The sequence below is a fragment of the Scleropages formosus genome, chromosome 11 (assembly GCF_900964775.1).
Source record: "Scleropages formosus chromosome 11, fSclFor1.1, whole genome shotgun sequence".
Taxonomy (NCBI): domain Eukaryota; kingdom Metazoa; phylum Chordata; class Actinopteri; order Osteoglossiformes; family Osteoglossidae; genus Scleropages; species Scleropages formosus.
The window spans coordinates 19,173,273-19,192,322 of NC_041816.1; the positions used below are offsets into that span (position 1 = coordinate 19,173,273).

Consider the following 19,050-nt stretch of genomic DNA (forward strand, 5'->3'; position numbering starts at 1 on the left):
TTCGTTTCCCACTGCGGCTGGGTGCGCAGCTATAGTCGCAGCCGAGATACACAGCTGGGTGTGCTGGCTCGATGCGGAAAGGGCATTATGCATGAACATGTATTCTGTGTGACAGCGCTCTGCCACACATGAGCCTCTCAGATGTCCCCCAGTGTCGGTGCATAAGACAGTGGCAAACAGAGCTGATGATGCCCTTTCCTGCCTTTTCTGAGATCTACTCTGTGCTGGAGAAACGCCTTGAGTTTGGCCAACAATTATTTTCCCTTGTAAGGACAGTTTAATTACTATTTATGCTTTCCAGTCAGTGCGTTTAACAGGGGAGCCTCCCATAAAGGGCAAATAAATATTTTCGACAACCTATTTTTTAAGCGGTAAAGCTTATCCAAGGAGGGGGCAGCTGGTAGTACAGTAGTTAGAGGTCCTACCTCTGGATCCAAAGGTCGCGGGTTCGATTCCCACCTCTGGCCGTAGTACCCTTGAGCATGGTACCTTCTCTAAAAAAATGCTCCAGTAAAATGGGTAAATAATTGTAAGCTTGTAATAATTGTGGCCTTAATGTTGTAAGTTGCTTTGGAGAAAAGTGTCAGCTAAAAATGAATAAATGCAAATTCACCAATAAAGATACACAATGTAAGAGTGAAATTATTTTCAGAACTGATAACACTGTGAGTATAGTAGGAAGTAATTGAGGTTGTGACTGACAGTGGGTTAAAGGTTCCTGCTGCTAGTGGTTTAACAGTGTTTTTACTGGACTTATCACCACAGTGCATGTGTTATCAGCAGATGCTCAGCAGTACAAGAACAGAAGATGATCAATTAGCATAATCTGCTGTTTATTGATGCATTTAATCATGCTTTTGTGTGTGCTTCACCAATAATCTGCTGTTCTGCAGAAAGGCACAGAATAAATAGTATGAACCCACATTGCCAGTGTTAATTAAAAATCATAGTTCTACATTTATGTTATGAATGAGCAAGCTGCCACTTATGTTATCGTAAACAAAGCCTTTTGTATTGTGAAGCTGGCAAACATGCTGGGCATCGTGTGTGTGGTTTTTTTTTTTTTTTTTTTTTTTTTCGGTGAATGCTCCTCTATCAAAAAGTGAGATGGTTACCCTCTTCTTTGTTTTGGACAGAAATGCATGAGGTTTAACCCCGATGCCACCGTGTGGGTTGCCAAGCAACGGATCCTGTGCACACTCAACCAGAGCCTGAAAGATGTCCTGAACTATGGTCTGTTTCAACCTGCCAGCAACGGGCGGGACGGCAAATTTCTGGATGAAGAGCGGCTCCTCAGAGACTACCCCCAGCCCATCAGCAAGGGAGTTCCATCGCTAGAGGTGTGGAATCTTCTGGAATTATTTTTTATATTGTTGCCTTATTTGGCACCTTTACAATATATATTCATTTAAACATCTTACTCAAGTAAGGGCTCCTCCTGGGTCTCGAGCTGGCAAAATGCAATGCAAATTTCATAGAACTTCTCTACCAGTTGCTTGTATTTTTTATGGCTCAGGAGATCTACTGTATTTTCATATGTATCAACACAGTGATACAGTTGGGGCCAGAAGGTGAGAGTTGTTTGAGCTGTCTCTCTTGAAGGACCCAGGTTTGAATCCCACCTTCTTCTGTTGTACTCTTGAGAGAGGTACTTACCCTGAATTACTCCAGTAAAAAATTATGCAGCTGTATAAATGGGTAAAAAGTGCCTCCGTGTACAAAGCTGTACTTTATAGTAGCTTGGGAGAAAAGTATCAGATAATTGAGTAAATAATCCTTTAATACAAAAAGCATTTTTTTTCCCCCAAGTATTTGTTTTGGCTCAGTCAGTGTTGGGCTTGTTTACTCTGCATAAAAGTATGTTCTGCATACAGTATATGTGGGTAATGTGTATGGTCAATATATGTACTTTACGTTGAACATGTGTGAGTACAAAGAGAAACCCTAAAGCAACAGACTTCAGGAGTTGGGAAAGATTAACACTAACTGTCTGACTCTTGTATGTCCATCCTTCCACTTTGCAGTTCCGCTACAAGAGCAGAGTTTACAAGCAACCAAATATAGATGAAAAGCAAATTGCCAAACTTCACACAAAGGTGAGCTTCCCCCCCCAACCTTAACAAATCCCTGTGAAATGGTCTTTGAAAATAAGTCTTCTCTCTTTGGATACAGTGTATGCCTCAACAGCAATGCTGTCCATACCTCCATCTCCCTCCCTCTGGACGAGCTGGACGTGCTGGAGCATGCCGCTGACTCACGTGACGATTGTGTTAGGGATTGAGCTCCAGACTTGCATCTGATTGACCATTAGAATTCAAGGGAGAGGTGTGGGGGCCAACAGGAAGAGACGTGCCTGCATGCACACCATATCAGAGTATTTGCTGAATACCAGCTGGATCATTACCGTTCCAGCTGAGAGGAAAATAACTGGCTATTTTCCAGTTTTTTTTTCCCCCCTTTTTTGTCATATCTGGCATGCAGAACTGGCCATATGTCTCTTTTTCCCCACTGAAACCTGACAGTTTCAGCACCGTGTGTGTCACACAAGGCATTCTGCAAGGTGGAGGCTTTGCTGTGGCCAAATCCATCTGATTGTTTGCGTTGTAGAAACAGATACCATGTTTTGGCCTGCGTTTGCACAACTCTCCCTGGCAAGGCAGTAAAAGGCCATGTTTGTGCACGTTATCTTATTATTAGCAGCAGCTGGTGCACAGCAGGAGCTGAACGCACTTCTCGTTTAATTGTACACCGATGTGTCCCTTCTGGAACCCCTGCGACACCACCATGTCCACTGGCATTCTTTCTCCCTCTGAACAGAATGGGGTGTAAAACTGGCACTGCTCATGTCACTTGTTTGTGAAGTCATGTCCTTTTTCCTTTACTCCGCTTCTGCAGACCTCTGTTTCTGCAGCACCTTATTGATCTGGCTTTGACATCATGCTGTAGCATGTTGTACTTCTCTCCAGGGTCATTTCTAAGGCAAAGCTCTGCTGAATGCTCTTAGATTGTTTTTCACGAAAGCAACTTAAAAATTTCACCATGTATATTTAACTGGATGTTCCACAAGATCAGTTCATGTTACTATGATTGCTGGCTTCCCTTACACAGACTTTGTTTTCTACCTGCCCCCAATGCTCTGCTTACTTTCCAGAGTCCTCCTTTCCTCAAGTCCTTGTGCCAAACTCCAGGCAACAGAACTTCATCTTGTAGGGTTTAGTCACATGAATAATGTGGTGCATCGTATTTCCATGATTACAGTATATTGAGAAGTGGAATTTTACCCGTGTGTCACAACATTGGGTAGTGTTGGGAGGTGTTCCTCCAAGACATGTTCTTCTAAGGATTTAGTAGTAAAGGACCCCTTATGTATGCAATAGATTTGTATTTTTACTGGGTTTTTGTTGGTTTGTGCCGGAAATCACAGGTAGCACATCAGCAGTGGGTTTAGTCATGCACTCACCAGGTTTTGTGGCCATGCTGGGTCTGAAGGCACATCTCCTCACTGCTGGCAAAGCCTAGAACCCTCTGGCAGCTTTTTCACCTGCCAAACCATTTACCAGCTGTTTTTGCTGCACCCAAGCTGAAGTAAAAGTCTCCTCTGTACTACTGAGAAGGAATGATGTGCCCCACTTAAGGGTCTGCTGCTTTGTAAAACCGTCAAAGACGGGCTTTTTCAGACTGTGAATGTCCCATCAATGCTTGTATGAATTGCCATGTCCCAACTTTTTGTAAATTCTCCAGCTTACGAGAATAAGCTTTAAGAAAAGAACTGGCAGCGACAGATCTTTCGAGCAGACCATCTTTTTCCCCCTAAGGTCGTGTGAATGCTTTTCATCAAAGTAGCTATGCCAGCCACTTCCATCAGTAATGGGGAGCCTGACAAGCTATTAAACCATCTCTGTCGTTAGAAGTAAGTTGATAATTGATACTAAGTCCACTACGGCCATGAGTTCGAATTACAGTGTGAATTATTGAAGAGCAGAATCCTTGGTTCCTCTGTTCTGTCTCCAGGAGAGGCCTTTTTACACTGAATTTAAACAGGAGAGGTCTTCATAGCCTCCCAGATAACCAAGCAGTGTGATCTCAGCACTCTAAGGTATCAGCAGGAGCCAATGGCACTATAGAGCATTTGTCATCAATTGATGGGACAAGCAGTTCAGAAAATGTGTGTGTGTATGTGTGTGATTGCTTGATTGTAATGTGTTTTTTTTTTGTTTTGCTGGAATTAAGGCTGCAAGTTTGACATTAACAGCCTGCCATCTGTTGTCTGTTAATGTCTATTAAGGTTTTTGACACTGAAAAGTATTGTGAATTCCAGCTGTTGTGTTGTGTGCTAAAAAATACAATAACTTTTTATCGATAGAGTAAAATAATTGTTATGCGGATGTAATGGTGAGAGTAAACAAAATAGAGACAGAACTAAATGTAATGGGACCTTTCTAACTTCAAGGTGTGAGAAGGCCCCCCAGAAGGGTTGGGGTGCACGGGTACCTCCTGGCCTCTTTAAGGTTATGCTTTTGGTTCTCATGGCTCCAGTGAAAGGTACATGTGACATTATGGGCATAACCTGCCCATGACTGGTGGTCTAGGCTGAGCTGAATCTTTGTTGCACAGATAGGTGCCACTCCCAGGGCTGCATTGTTCTGTGCAACACCCCTCCTCCAGCACCAGTGCCCAGGGAGCTGCTCTCTTATCTATTTTTAACTGCCCTGGAAAGCCGGAAAAGGAACGTTTGTCCCTGGAATGTGCAGAGCACTGCCAGAGCAAAGAGTGCAGTGATGCCCAGACCTGGATCTCTCACTTACTCCCCCCCTTTTCCAGGCCAACCTGAGGAAGTTCATGGACCACATCCAGCACCACCAGCTGGAGAAAGTCACCAAGCTGCTGGAGAAAGGCCTTGATCCCAACTATCATGATCCAGAGACTGGCGGTATGCAAGCTCTGAGTGTGTGCTGCTTTCTTCTTGATTCAAGAATAGCAGTTTCCTAAAAAAAACAACCACCAGAAGTTCATGGCTTATTTCAAAGAATTATTCTGACTTTCATCAATGCGAGGGTGTAACAAAAAATTCAGTGGGAAATCAAATGACCAAGTGACGGAGTTAAGGTTGTAACAAAGTTTTTTTTTCTGCTTTGGCTAAAAAAATGGAATTTAATCTTCAGAAATCACAGATCAAGGATATTTTGCTCACACTCTGTAGGGTCCAGCAGGTTTTGCATTTTTTCTGTGGAAGAGGAGTAAAATGGGTTTGGTCAAGACAGGTTGTTCACTTCATTTTCTTTTTAGGTCAATACCCATGAGTTGAATATTTCTATCACAAAACCTTAAAAAGCTTTTGTTGCCATATCAGATTGAAATTCTTTTCCAATATAAGGCTAGGAATATTTCAGATGCTTATTAGGGGTTAATACTGTTGGGAAAAAAAGACCAGTTAAACTGTGAATATAAAAATGTGTGGAGTAGGTAGATTAAGGCAGGCTATTTTTATATCAGACTTGCAAGAATGTTGCCCATTGAAAGAATCCACCTAATTGATTGAAGCAGTCTCTGTTTCTGAGTCAGTGCTGTTGACTTTGTCAACCAAAGAGCCTACAGAAGCACTAAGGTCCAATAGATGGCTGTAAACTATATACCACAGGCAAGACCAGTTTCCCTGACTTTTCTATAATGCCACCTTGCTTCAGGGAAAACAACTCAAATGTACCTCTTGCACGTCCATAGATACCTTTGTTCTCGAGGCTGTACCTGTATGCACAGTATTACATGGTGCTCTGTATGGGACCCTTCAGAGCTGGGCCAAAGCACACTTCTGCTTGGGAATGAAGAAGGACTTCTCTGATCCCTAAGCCTGCATCAGCTCATGTGTTTCAGCACTGTTGACAAGCCTTGACTTGTTGTGTACTGGAGCCGAAAAAATTGCAGCTTAAATTCTTAAATGAAAATGGCCCCATGAAAACTGGACCACTGTGCTCTCGGGATACCCGACAGCTTCATTTTTATCTTCTTTGCAGTTTTCTTCTTTGTCTTTAAATTTGTGCTTCACTTGTTTGTTTTAAATGGCTTTAAGTGCACATGACTTTGAGTCTTGAAGTTGTCCTTGAGCCGTTTGTTGAGATCTGAGCACTATATTAATACAGTTTCAGAATTTGAACATACATGAACAGTGTTAATATTTTGCTTTTTCTTGGTATGTGAAAAGTTAGTTGATGGTCCCCAAGTGTAACACTGGCTTCTCAACCTCATGCTGATGGTGTCACTGAGCTCTTGTAAAGCATATCCAGAAATACTGGGGGGACTTCCGCCCATTGCCAGCTGCTGGCACCAGCAGTCCTGGCTGCACTAATGAAACCTTGTTCAGTTCCAGAGCGGGAAACTTTGGGGACCTTAATCATTTTATAATTCCTATTTCATAATAGACGAGGCGGTGATGATAATTGTGGTCTAATTTTGGCTCAAGGTAATGTAATGCTGTGAAAATACCCCAGCCTCCCCGTTGCAGTTCCAGAGCCCTGTCTTTGCACTGCATGCTTTCATTTGGCATCTTAATCATGTCTTCTAATTAGTGAAAGTAGGAAAAGATAATTGTTGCCAGTTTTTAAGCTATATAAGTGTTTACAAGGCATTAATTAAAGTATTTCCTCTTTTACTTTTGTCGCACTTGTTTATGAGAAATTCAACCAAAACACGTATTTGCAGTGTGTAAGATTTTTGACCATGCTTAAAGACCATTAGCTTTCAAGTTCCATAGCAATGTCTTCAAGTTGGGTTTTGGGTTATTAAATGTGTAAAAGAGATGTTAATAAGGATATGAGGTTACATCAAGCAAAGCCAGCAATAGCAGCATCCATAGCGCTTATAGTACACTTTGTGGGAGCAAGTAGTGTGGTCATTACGCTATGTAGCTGCCTCCACTTGAAGGACCCTGGTTTGAATTGCAGCTGCTGCTGTAGTACCTTTGATCACCTTAAATTTACCTTAAATTGCACCAGTGAAAATGAACCAACTATGTAAATGAGTATGTAATTGTTAGTAACATAACATTGAAGGTTGCTTTGGATCAGCTACATAAATAAGTCTGTATTCACTGTTCACCCACTCATAAACCCCTGTGTTGAAAGGATCAGCTCGTTGATACTGATCCAGCTAGAGTCAGACAACAGCTGCAGTTATGGTGGGCCCTATCGTTAGCATATCTAGGTTGAGACAAGTGACTGACAGCTGGCCTGGGGCAAATGAGACTCTTCCGGGGAACCCAACAGCCTCCAGCAGTCTTCTGGCAGGGCAGCTCTTTTGCTTTGGACCCAGTTATATTTCCTGTCACACTCGGCAGGGCAGGGGATCCTGTAAATAAGCCTGCTGTCTCACCTCTGTGCGGGTGCCATAGTCATCACCCGTAATACTATGTGTTCCACAGGCTCCGCCCATGTCTCCTGTCTAATCTCTGTTCCATTCTTACAGCCCCATCCTGTCACACTCGTTTAATCAGCCCTCTGTCGGTTTCCTCTGTGCCATCGCCCACTTCACTGTTCTTACCATACAGTCCTCGTGCTGCTGCTGCTCCGCTGAGCTGGTCTGTCACCTGTCAGTACAAACACATGCCGTCTCTGACAGATGCTGGCTCTTCCTTAGTGCCACCTGTTAAGCCTTGCATTTACATCTCTTTGAGAATCCGCTGAGAATAGCAGTGAAAAACCAGAGCCTGCTGTTCTATCAATGTGTTGTTTTATTTTCGATAGTGATATTATGTGACCAATTATTAAATTAATGGTTGCTGACAGTTGGATGTTTGTGCTCATCTTTGTATTCAGTGCATCTATGACCTCATAATTTGATAGCATCCCATCGGGCCAAATCTCTGCAGTCTTCTGTCGTTCAGCTTTAGGAACAATCTGATCAAGTCCCCCTCCTTTCTGGTATTGCAGAGTCCCCTTTGACCTTTGCTGCCCACCTCGACAATATGGTAGAGATCATCAAGGCACTGAAGAACGGAGGTGCTCACCTGGACTTCCGAGCCAAGGACGGGATGACAGCCCTACACAAAGCGGCAAAATCCAAGAACCTGGTTGCCCTCACGGTAGCCTCTGGTTTTTCACTCGCTGTGATTTCCTTGTCAGTGCCATTGTGCCCTCTGCCTGTCTTCTTGGAGAGCTTTCCCATAGCAGGCTCTCGTTGTTGTACATATAAATTGATAGGAAAGACCAACACCGCAGGTGGTGTGACATTGCTGATTTTGCCTTTAAAATGCAGAGCTTGATGCTGCTAAGAGTGAAGACACAGTCAGAGCTAACTGTGGGCCTGGTTCTCATTACTCAGTAGGAGCTCTTGTCTCCCAAAAGACTGAAGCGACATATTTAGTCATAATTATGTAATTTTGTGAACTACATGTCAGATGAGTTCAATACCCTGCCAAAACATTTACACCCTATTTTTGCCTTCCTGCAGACGTTGTTGGAGCTGGGTGCCTCCCCAGACTATAAGGACAGCCGAGGCTTGACGCCACTATACCACACAGCTTTGGTGGGTGGAGACCCTCACTGCTGTGAACTGCTCCTGCACGAACACTCCAGCATCAGCTGCCAGGACGAGAATGGCTGGCATGAGATCCACCAGGTGAACAGCAGCAAAGGGAATGTATGTGCAGCGTACATGTCTCGTAATGCATGGCTCACATCCCACTGGTTATGAGTCTGCTCTCCATGGACAAACAAGGAAGAGCAGTACTTTCTGGATTTGGGGTTTCTTGGGATTCTGTAGGCGTATTAAGTCCCTAAATGCCACGAGTTGTCCGCAAACGCTCAGCAGCAGTGTGGCACTTGGCACCTCTTCAGCACAACTCCATTATCCTCAACTTTCACCAGTTTACACCTCCTAAGCTCACTTGTTTCCCCTGGGAATTATTTTATGGATTTATGTTTCACGGTATTAAAAAAGATGTTCACTGCATAAACAAACAAGCTATGCAGGCGGGAATAAAAAAACTGTCCATACATGCATTTGAAATATGTTGAAATAGAAGTAGGCCATTTGTTCAAGTCAGTTAATGAAATGTCCAAATTTATTAGTACTGACACAGCTTGTATGTACACACAAACAGCTCTATTGTCATATTCACTGCATTTTCTTTCTTTTTTTTTTTTTTTTTTAAATGAGGACCTCATTACTAAGAACTTGTCAAGGACAAAGTTATTTAGCTAGAATGTGCACATAGCTCCTTAACCGAATTAACACAGAACTGTCTCCAACTAACATGTCCCTTAGATTGCTCTACCACCATGAGGGAAATGTGGACAGGTTCAGAGAGTCGCAAGGTGACTTAGTGTTGCCCTTATCTTCCAGCACTCATATTGGCTTTTCATGTGAAGAACTGCCAAGGAAAAAGTGTAGAGGGGGAACTGTCCAGAGATTTAATCTGATTGATCACAGCCCCTTCCTGTAGAGCAGACCTTCACAGCAGTGCCCAGTCTACACAGAAGATAGAATCCCACCCTCTCAGCTCTTCCTGGATGGATATCAGCTCAATTAGAAAGGAGGGTCTCCTGCCTATCAGCCTCAATCATCCTCGCCGCCCAGTTCGGAAATACCTCGGCTTGTCTGCCTCCGGTAAACAACCAGAGGCTGTTCCCTTACGTTTGAGAATGTTCTTTCATGAAGCATCTGCTCACAGGTCCACGAGAGCGCTCTTTCATGCTACTTGGTACACAGTTTTCTAGGGCACGTCCTGTATTGTGAAATCTTCACCCACCCTGAAATGCCGGAAGCATGCTGTTACAGAGCAGGACTGGGCTGGCTGCTCACTGAGTCTTTATGAGCAATAATGTGCCTCTATGGTTCTTCAAACAGGGTGTTTAAATACCTTTTGTGTCTTGTCACTTATGCAGAGCATCATGCAAACATACACAAGAGGTGCAATTTATTGTTAGTTGTGTACATCATTGTGTGTAATGTTGGTCTTTGATTGCACATTTAGGTTATGTGAATGTATCTCACAAAAGTAGTAATATCTTTGGGCTTATTCTGTTTAATTTATCTGAATTTGTGAAATATATGGTAATTAAATCATTTCAGTGCAATCAAAGGGTAGTTTCAGTTACTGAATGGTTATTATGTAGGCATAATCTCATTGGTAATCATTGCACTGATGTAATTTTATTTTATTTATGGTTAACATACTGGATACAGGGTTACTTCTGTGTTTGTGCCATGTAGTTTCTGCCCCAGTATTTAAAATCCGAATAGTTTTTTCTATTTTTATATAACTTCTCAAATACCTCAATAGGCTGTCAGTTATTCTTCTAGTGTTAATAGTGGTTAAACTAATGGATTATCTTGATTTAGTACTTGGAATGGGCATGATATGCATAGGTATTCTAGCATTTTGTTGTTTGCGTTTAGATAATGTGCCATGCAATGCCAAGGTTACAGCTAAACAAAGTTTGAGGAACAGGTACATTCAGAGCTCAAGGCCCCATTTTAGCACAGTGAAGGCATCCTGCCATCTAGTGGCTCCATTGTATACTGCATCAAATTTTACCTGAAGAGGACAGGACAGCAGGTCAGGTGTTCGTTTCCATAAGAAGCAGTCGCTGTTTGCCTCCATTCCAATAAAAGCTAACCAGTCTGTTGTGAAGTCTTTCTAAAGTATTTGCCTTTTCTCTAGGAACCAAGGCCTTGCAATGAAAAGCGGTTTTGGAGGCTGTTTTAATTCACAATGTGCTGCCAATGAACTGGGGTTGGGGTGTTCTTGGAATTGCCATCAGACTTTCATTTCTTGAATGGTTGGGCCTTCTACAATGTGCAGTTAATACACTCCATTGACTGGTATAATTGCTGTGTAATTTCAGCGACCACAATATCCGTGATTTATATGATCTGGCCTCTCTACAAAAAGCAGTTACCCAGAGCTGCTGAAAACAATTGAGTGATACATCTTTCACTCATTTGACAGTGTCTGAGGTAGGGAAGCATACTAATTATGCCAAATGGAAAATATTCAGGTCTCTGTTACTGCACCTGTGTACACGTGGCATTAATGCTGTTGTTGACCTGGTCTTTTCTATCCATCATTGACTGATGTTTAGCCAACTTTTAATCTGAAAGGGGGAGGATTATCAGAAGTCTGCGAGTATGTCCGCTGTTTAACAGTATGTATACAGAAGGTGAATGTTTGCCTAGTTTCGTAGTATTTTTTTTTTTTTTTATTTGAAGACTTTTCACAGATTTAATTAGTAGGATTTTGTTTTGTCTATGAATGATTAAGCCAAAGCGCATCAGTACTGTTGCCTGGAAACATTAGCGTACTTAATTTCCGCAAAGTGCACTTTGTAGTTTCTGCAGAATGTTAAAGTAGCATTCAGTGCTTTAGTCTGAAAGTTCAACATAACATTACATGTAAAGAAGACATTGTAAGTATAATAGCACCTTTGCTACCTAAAAGAATACAGTTGTATATGGTAAAGGAATGCATTTTTTCAACTGCTTTGTGCTGGAGTTTCATGAATGTGTGTAGAGCTCCGGGAAACACCTGTTGCTCTTTTGCCGATCCAGCTCACATGTCCCCCTCCATGTCCATGTTCACAGGCCTGCCGGTACGGCCACGTCCAGCATCTGGAGCATCTGCTTTTCTATGGGGCTGACATGAGCGCACAGAATGCCTCTGGTAACACAGCACTGCACATCTGTGCCCTGTACAATCAGGTACGACCTAGTGTATATATTGTGTATGTGTGTGCTTGTGTGTCTGCACACCTGTATCTGTGTGTGTCCGAATCAGAACCAATGTTTCCGGGCTTCTGCTGGTATTTGTCATTGAAAATTATGTCATATGATAACTCTGAAGGCTCTTGCGGACTCCCCGTCCCTCATGAGTTGAAACGTGCCTTTTCTGCCAGGTGTTTACCTAACTAATCTTTCAGTGTGCTGTCATTGTGGCACCGATTCCAGTATGAAGCCTGTGTTGCATATTGCGTGCTGTCTGCGTGGGTTGCTGCATTGCTGCCACCCGTGGGAGGCGCTGTTCAATGAGCTCGTCAGATCAGCCCCACTACACCGCCCCCGGGGCCAATTGTAGCCACATGTGCTGGGGTTAAATAACTAGGCAGCATGTCTGTGAGGTCCTTCTTGACCAGTTCTTCCAGGCAGAGCTGTAGTGTTGTGGCCTTTCTGCTGCATGGTGCACTGTCTCGTTGTATCTGGCAAGGCGAGGAGAGACCGTTGCACTGGAGATAATACATGGTGCCGACTTTTTACGTCTAATCTATGTTTTCTGGCTTCTTCTGACCTGGAAGCGCTATAGCAGATTGAATAAATATGTCTTTTCAAGCCGTCTCTACGTATTTTATACTAACGTTGTGCACTGTACACCATGCAGATAGTCAGTGGAAGAGTATGTCTATATTGATCTGGTGCATTAGTAGTCATATCTCATTAAATGCTGAATCTTTGAAGCTGGCACAGTGGTGCAGAGGGTAGCACAGGTGCCTCACAGTTTCTGGGTTGTATGATTTGATGTACAAACAGAGGGAAGCCTGGTACCTGAGCGGGGATACTCGGTGACCAGGTTTCAGTAGGTTTAATCCTCCTTCAGTGTCTGTGGAGTTTGCATGTTCTTCCAGTGTTTGCATGATTGGTCTGGTTTCTTCCCATAGACACACAGATGTTTCAGGTGCATTTGTCACACATGGTGAATGTGTAAGTAACTGTGTGCAGGTGTGCCTTCTCTGTGATTGACTGGTATCCCCTCCAGGGTGTACCCTGCCTAGCATTTCTGAGTTAGGCTCCAGACCACCGCGACCCTGACTTTGGACAAGCAATTATCAGTAATGAAGCAATTTTTGCTGAAGATGATTAAAAACTTTTACTGAATTCATGCTGCTGATGCTGAGAGCCATGCAGGCCCCTGCAAGCTGCTAGTACATCAGTATTCTGATGGAGCACTGGGCAAAGCCAGGTCAGCGAACTCTGTGATGTTCTATGTGAACTGCTGGTTTAGCTGCACTGGAACAAAACAACAGTTCTCAGCAAACTGCTGTGATTGACAGAGTGAGGTAAAGCAGCTAACACAGACCTATCACTTAATAAAGGGCCTGTAACACCGGTATGTTCCAAAGACTTTGACAACAGGATTTTGCCTTAGCGAGCGCCACACCAAAGCACCTGGAAGTATTACCTTCAAGGATAAAGACCACTCTTCAAAACTGTGCCATTTGTACGCAGTTAACAAAACAAATTGCTGTTGGGTTCCCGTTACATCCTTGTTTTCGCAGCTGTTTTTGTCTGTCAGGCAAGAAAGCAGGAACGTGACTTTGCAGAACAATTCATATCTAGATCCTTTTCAAAGTCTAAAAACGTGTTGGTGTCTTGCGTTACTTTGATAGCACACTGCGATTCTGTTCTTATATGCTGGCTTACAGAACAGACAAAAGGAGCTGTAGAAGCAGCTGTAATGTGTTGTAATTGTAGCTCAGACCTAGCATTCAGGGGAGGACAGTGTATGGCCTAATGATTGCAGCACCCTACGCTGCAGTAAGGTTCATTGGTAGGCAACCTTATGTGCAGTTTTCATTTTCAGAAATGAGCACCATGAGCTGACGTGTTTCTGCATGTGCCCAGGAATTGCCACACGTTTTCCGCATGGTGATGCAAACTTCTGTTGTTACCTATACACGAAGGTGACGGGACGATCTACCTAGATAAGCCTTCACGGGTGGTGATCTGAAAACTGAGCTCTCATAACTGGAATTGATGAATTGCAAGTGCTAGCATTATAAAGTGACTCTGCTGTGTCTAAATATGCAATGCACTGTGGTTCGTGGAACAGCGCTACATCACTCGGGGGATTAAAAGACTTTTTCACCCTCCTCAACCGCTATCAGCATTTAGAACACCATTAGCGGCAAGGTCCATGAGGAAGCCTGTTTATATTGGTGTCAGTAGCCAAGGAAGCGTTTGTGTTAGTTGTCATTTCCAACAAGATACCACTGCAGGGAGAGGCCCCTCTTCCCAGCTTCACACTGTTATGTTTCTATGAATTTCTACAAAAACTATACTGATCCTCACACTGGCTTGCATCAGTTATGAAGTTACTTTAAGTGTGAAAAAAAATTGTAAAAAAAGTTAATGACGCTATGAGGAACAACATATAAGACATTACTGAGAGCTGTAGGAAACCATTCTTTGTTTGCTGTTACACTAATTAAAATAGAAAAAGAAGGGATGACTTCAAATAATGCAAAACTAATCTTGATATCAGTTCATTGTTTTTACATTTTTTTTTAAGCTTTTTGGTTTTGTAATGCAACAAAACTTACAGTGAACATCAATATATTAAAGATTACAAGCAGTAAAAGGAAAACGGATTTGAACATCCAAATAAAAAGAAAATAGATAAATGGTGAGTGGGAAACCAGATAGAAAAAAGCACAAAATGAAAATTAAGAAGTTGGGACACGTTGGAGAGACTATGTCTCCAGGCTGGCCTGGGAACGCCTTGGGGTTTCCCCAGAGGAACTGGAGGAGGTGTGTGGGGAGAGGGAAGTCTGGAGGACTCTGCTCGGACTGCTGCCCCCGCGACCCGGCCCCGGATAGCAGAGGAAGATGGATGGATGGATGAAAATTAAGATTTTCTGGCTCTTAAGCCTGGATTTAAAGTAAGTTCAGAGTAGGAGATTCCTTGATAATGTTCGGGAGTGAATTTCATAGCCTGGAGATGTTACAGAAAAATGCTCATAAGTTTTTGGGAACCGAAAGTCATTATCTTCTGTAGTACTATTATACACAGACACACACATTGACTGAAACCGCTTGTCCCAAGTGGGGTCGTGGGGAGCCATAGCCTAACCCAGTACTATTATATTTGGACTCAATTCAGGGATACTTTTTTAGAAAATCTACAGGTTCATAAGTATAATGTAGAACCTTTTATAAAGAAAACAAATACTTGACATCTAGAGTATTTTAAATAGCAGACAACTTGATGATCTGGGGCCTTGTTTTTCTTTTGCCATTTGAATTTGTTACTTTAATCATTACAGTGTAATTTGGAATGCGCTGTTTTATTTCAAAGTTTTTGATAATGCTTCCTTGTAGTGTTCAGAAAGTGTAAAAATAAAAATGATCTAAGTCTAAATACAGTAAATATTATCTGAACAGTCATTTGTGCATGTTTATATATCTTACATTTTTTTTTTTTTTACATTTATTCATTTAGCAGACGGTTTTCTCCAAAGCAACAGACATCTAAGCGAAAATACAATTTGTGTGCATTACATTAAGAGAAAGAGACATAGCTGCAGACATAATTCAGTAAACCTAGTTAACTTTCCACTTGATGCACCGATGTTTGCCGGAGTAGGTGCATAAAACACAGGATATATAATCCTGATAACCTTCCTACAAATTTATTTATTTTTTTATGAGGTACACAAACACACACACACACACATTTTCAGAACCGCTTGTCCCTTACGGGGTCACGGGGAACCGGAGCCTACCCGGCAACACAGGGCGTAAGGCCGGAGGGGGAAGGGGACACACCCAGGACGGGACGCCAGTCCGCCGCAAGGCACCCCAAGCGGGACGTGAACCCCAGACCCACCGGAGAGCAGGACTGCGGTCCAACCCACTGCGCCACCACACCCTCTCCAGGTACACAAACATTCACATACAATACAGGAGTAGCAAATCTTGACTAATGTCCTATATAGTCAACGTTTTTTCTCACAATCCAGCTCGAAACAATGGCTTTTTTGTACAGCAGAGTTGCCCTGATGTCTTTATGAGACTGCACTCTCATCTTATACTTGAGAATGTACAGTATTTATGCATACTCCATAGCAGGAAGTTGTACATTGAGAGGTGACTTCATGCCAGTTTCCACAAAAACCACACCAAATAATTAATTGTGCCTGGAAATACAACAGAATGAAATAGAAATTCTTGTCGCTTGCGCTGTTCCATCCTGTCCTTCCCACTAAGTCACATCACAACAGAGATGAGGGTCAATCAGGATAGATGAAGTGTCCTGTAACGTTAAAAAGCATCAATAACTGCCTCACTGCACTGCCTGTCTCTTTAAATGTATATCATTTATTTTCAGAGACCTATTGTATTATTAGTCTAAATAATCTCTGCGCTCCTTTGCAGAGGTCACTGATCAAATGGTACTTGTATGTCATTTTCTGATCGTTATATTCCCTTTTTTTTTTTGGTTAGTCTCGCTTTGTTAAGCAAATGTAGCGCGCTGATGGCTTCTCCTCTTTTCAGTGGATTTTCCTGTATATTTCAAACAGGAAACCACTTGTTTGCTGCTGCAAAGATTCACACAGGGTCTGAAATTAGATCTGCTTTTTCGATCACTTGTACTCCATTTTTGGAGACAAATGGCCTGAAAATTGGAGCCTGTGGCCTTGCCAAAAATTTCAGTGTGTCTCGTGTAACCTCCAGGCTGCAGGACTTGCCAATATCTGAATTGCCTTGTTGTGTCCATGTACACAGCACAGCCTACTTAGTGATTTTGTTGATCAGTAGGCCTATTGCTTCATCTTGCAAATTAGTGTCTTGGACTCTCACAAATTTACATGGTTTAGGTGGTAATGCAGCTGCAGATTTAGTACAGCTAAAATATGAAATATACAGCTATAATGTATACCCAAGTTATGTAACTCATGCAGAATTTTTCAGTAGCAAATGAAAACGCTGCTGAATATTTCGTGTTAAGTGCCAGTGTCTACACCTGTGTTGCAGTTTGATCAATGACAGCTGGTCATGGAGAGGCAGAAAAAGAGTGTCACTGTAGTAGCAGCAGAAGGTCTTGGCTGACATGGTACTCTGTATAACTGTGTGCCTATATGTGTGTGTGTGTGTGTGTGTGTGTGTGTGTGTGTGTGTGTGTGTGTGTGTGTGTGTGTGTGTGCAGTGTGCGTGCGCGGTGCAGCTTCCCGTGGGCGGGCTGGTGAATCCAGCAGCCCAAAGTGGGCTCTCTTTGCAGCCGTAGCGGTAAGACATTCACCCTGTTTCCCTGCATGAAGCCGGTGCATCTCACTTTCACATCTCTGCTGTACTGAGGCCAGGGCTGAACACGAACGCCGACAGGCCAGCGTGGTGACGGAGCCAATCTCTCCTTGTGAGTGCTGAAGACCTGGGGTGGGGGATTAGTGGGTCGGGGAACTTTCAGAGACTTTGAGCCTCTTCTTAATCATGCAGTGAATCGCGGTGTGAATGCAGTGACTAAGGCAGCGGGTGGCTCGGAAAGGGCTCTGTTCCAGGTGTGGGTCGAGGTGAGGGTAGTGTGTAACGAATTTGTCCGGATTGGCTGCTGTCATCAGGAGTCCGTTGAGAAGCTCACTTTTCTTTTTTTTTTTTTTTTTTTTAAAAATCACCCTCCTCATCCTTCACCCACCAGGACCACTGTGCCAGGGTGCTGCTGGTCCGTGGAGCCAACAAGGAGGTGAAGAACTTCAACAGCCAAACCCCGTTCCAGGTACGGATGCCTGACTCTCTAATGTACATCTCTGCAGCTGGTGGGAACCAGAAACACCACAGGCTGTGCTGTGGGATTGGAAGTGCTCCAGGATTCAAGTTACCTAATGATTTAATCAGGAAGAATGCAATTTTGTACAATATCCCTGCCGTGTCACCACAGAGCTGCACAGTTAGGGCAATGTTCAAGATTTTTATTTCCACCTGGATGTGTATAGTGATCTAGTAAAAGCAGATATAAAGATTTTAATATGCTTCCATGCTTACGGTTTCTACTATCTGCTGTCTCCCCCCCCCCCCCCGATGAAATTCATTACGTATTTAGCAAAAAAGAACAGTATTAACTTTGTTTTAATTTTTGTCCTGGGCATTGATTATGCTCTCCTGAGCCATTAATCACTGGTTTATAGACTGAGCTGCGCTGTGAGTCAGAGACACAGATACAAGCCAGCTTTTATTCAAGGCAGTTATAAATGCCCAACGGGTTCTCCTGCTTGGAGGTTAACAAGCTCTTTTTTGCTGTCCATTTGATGTTTCAGATGAACAGCAACACAGTTTGACTCTGACAATGCCTTTTAGAAAAGGTGACCTGCAGGGCAGACAAAATGATTCTAGACAAAAGTATGCAGAGTGCTGCGACCAGCTCAGGAGTAAGTGTTGTAAATTATGATATACTACACCTTTATTGGTGCCTGCAGGCTGGAATTTGACTGCACGATGTTAAATTCATTTCTGCAGGGCATTAACGCATCAGTTAATTTTTAAATACTTGTAGAGGTTGCACAGGAGTTTAATTCAAAAAGAGTGCAGTTAATATGACATCCAGGCTGCCTGTTCGCAATCGCCAAAAGCACTGCATGAATCTGTAGTGCAGGAAAAGTAACTAGTGCTTGCCAAGGGCTTTGTGATTCTCTGAAATGTCAGTCTTTCTCTCTGAAGAGTCTTTTAAAAAGTATAATCTCAGCTCAGTGTCCTCCATGACACGGGGTCCTTGGACACCATTCCAGGCCACCTGCTCTCCTTTTTTACCAGGCATTTGGGTGTGCCTGCTGGTGGAAACACTACTGAAGTTATATTGTGTGTCACAGAAAAGAACCAAATAGAGAAACTATTCCTACAAAGACAACATTTAGATCCTCATTTGTACAGGATCTATTACATGTGTTGCATACATGAAGAATTAAATGTTTTGTGGCTGGATATGTTTAGAATGTGTGGGTGTGTGTGTGAATGTATTACTTATGGAACAGCATTCAAAGCTGCTGGGAAAAATATTAGAACTTGCCGATACTATTTTCCCCCAGGCCTTGGGGAGATTTCAGCTAAAGAGCAGATACTCGATTTAGTTCACCTACTTGTTTTGTTAGTAATAAGAAAGTGTGCTGAAACGCTGTAATGACAGTTTTTATGTTTAACACTATTTTGGAAGGGGAAGCAGCAATTTCCAGCCATAAATTTGAGGTGTGACAAGTTAAATGTAAAAAATTCACCAACTCTTTCTTAGGTTATACAACTGTGTGACAGTGAGTGTATATATGCGCATGTGGTGCCATGCAGTAAGCATTTCTGTGTGTG

At 42.8% G+C, this 19,050-nt stretch overlaps 1 protein-coding gene across 4 annotated transcripts in view; it reads left to right on the plus strand.

The window, feature by feature from the left end:
• shank2b (SH3 and multiple ankyrin repeat domains 2b) overlaps positions 1-19,050 on the plus strand; it is a 157,879-nt gene that overhangs the window by 44,064 nt on the left and 94,765 nt on the right. For 3 of the 4 annotated variants that reach the window (XM_029256178.1, XM_029256179.1, XM_029256180.1), the window contains exons 3-9: positions 1,137-1,340; positions 2,025-2,096; positions 4,822-4,930; positions 7,923-8,074; positions 8,443-8,610; positions 11,578-11,694; positions 17,399-17,476. In XM_029256178.1, the coding sequence (XP_029112011.1) occupies positions 1,137-1,340; positions 2,025-2,096; positions 4,822-4,930; positions 7,923-8,074; positions 8,443-8,610; positions 11,578-11,694; positions 17,399-17,476 (900 nt within the window). Of the gene's footprint in view, positions 1-1,136; positions 1,341-2,024; positions 2,097-4,821; positions 4,931-7,922; positions 8,075-8,442; positions 8,611-11,577; positions 11,695-17,398; positions 17,477-19,050 lie in introns of those variants that run through there. The other variant, XM_029256181.1, reaches the window with a different exon arrangement.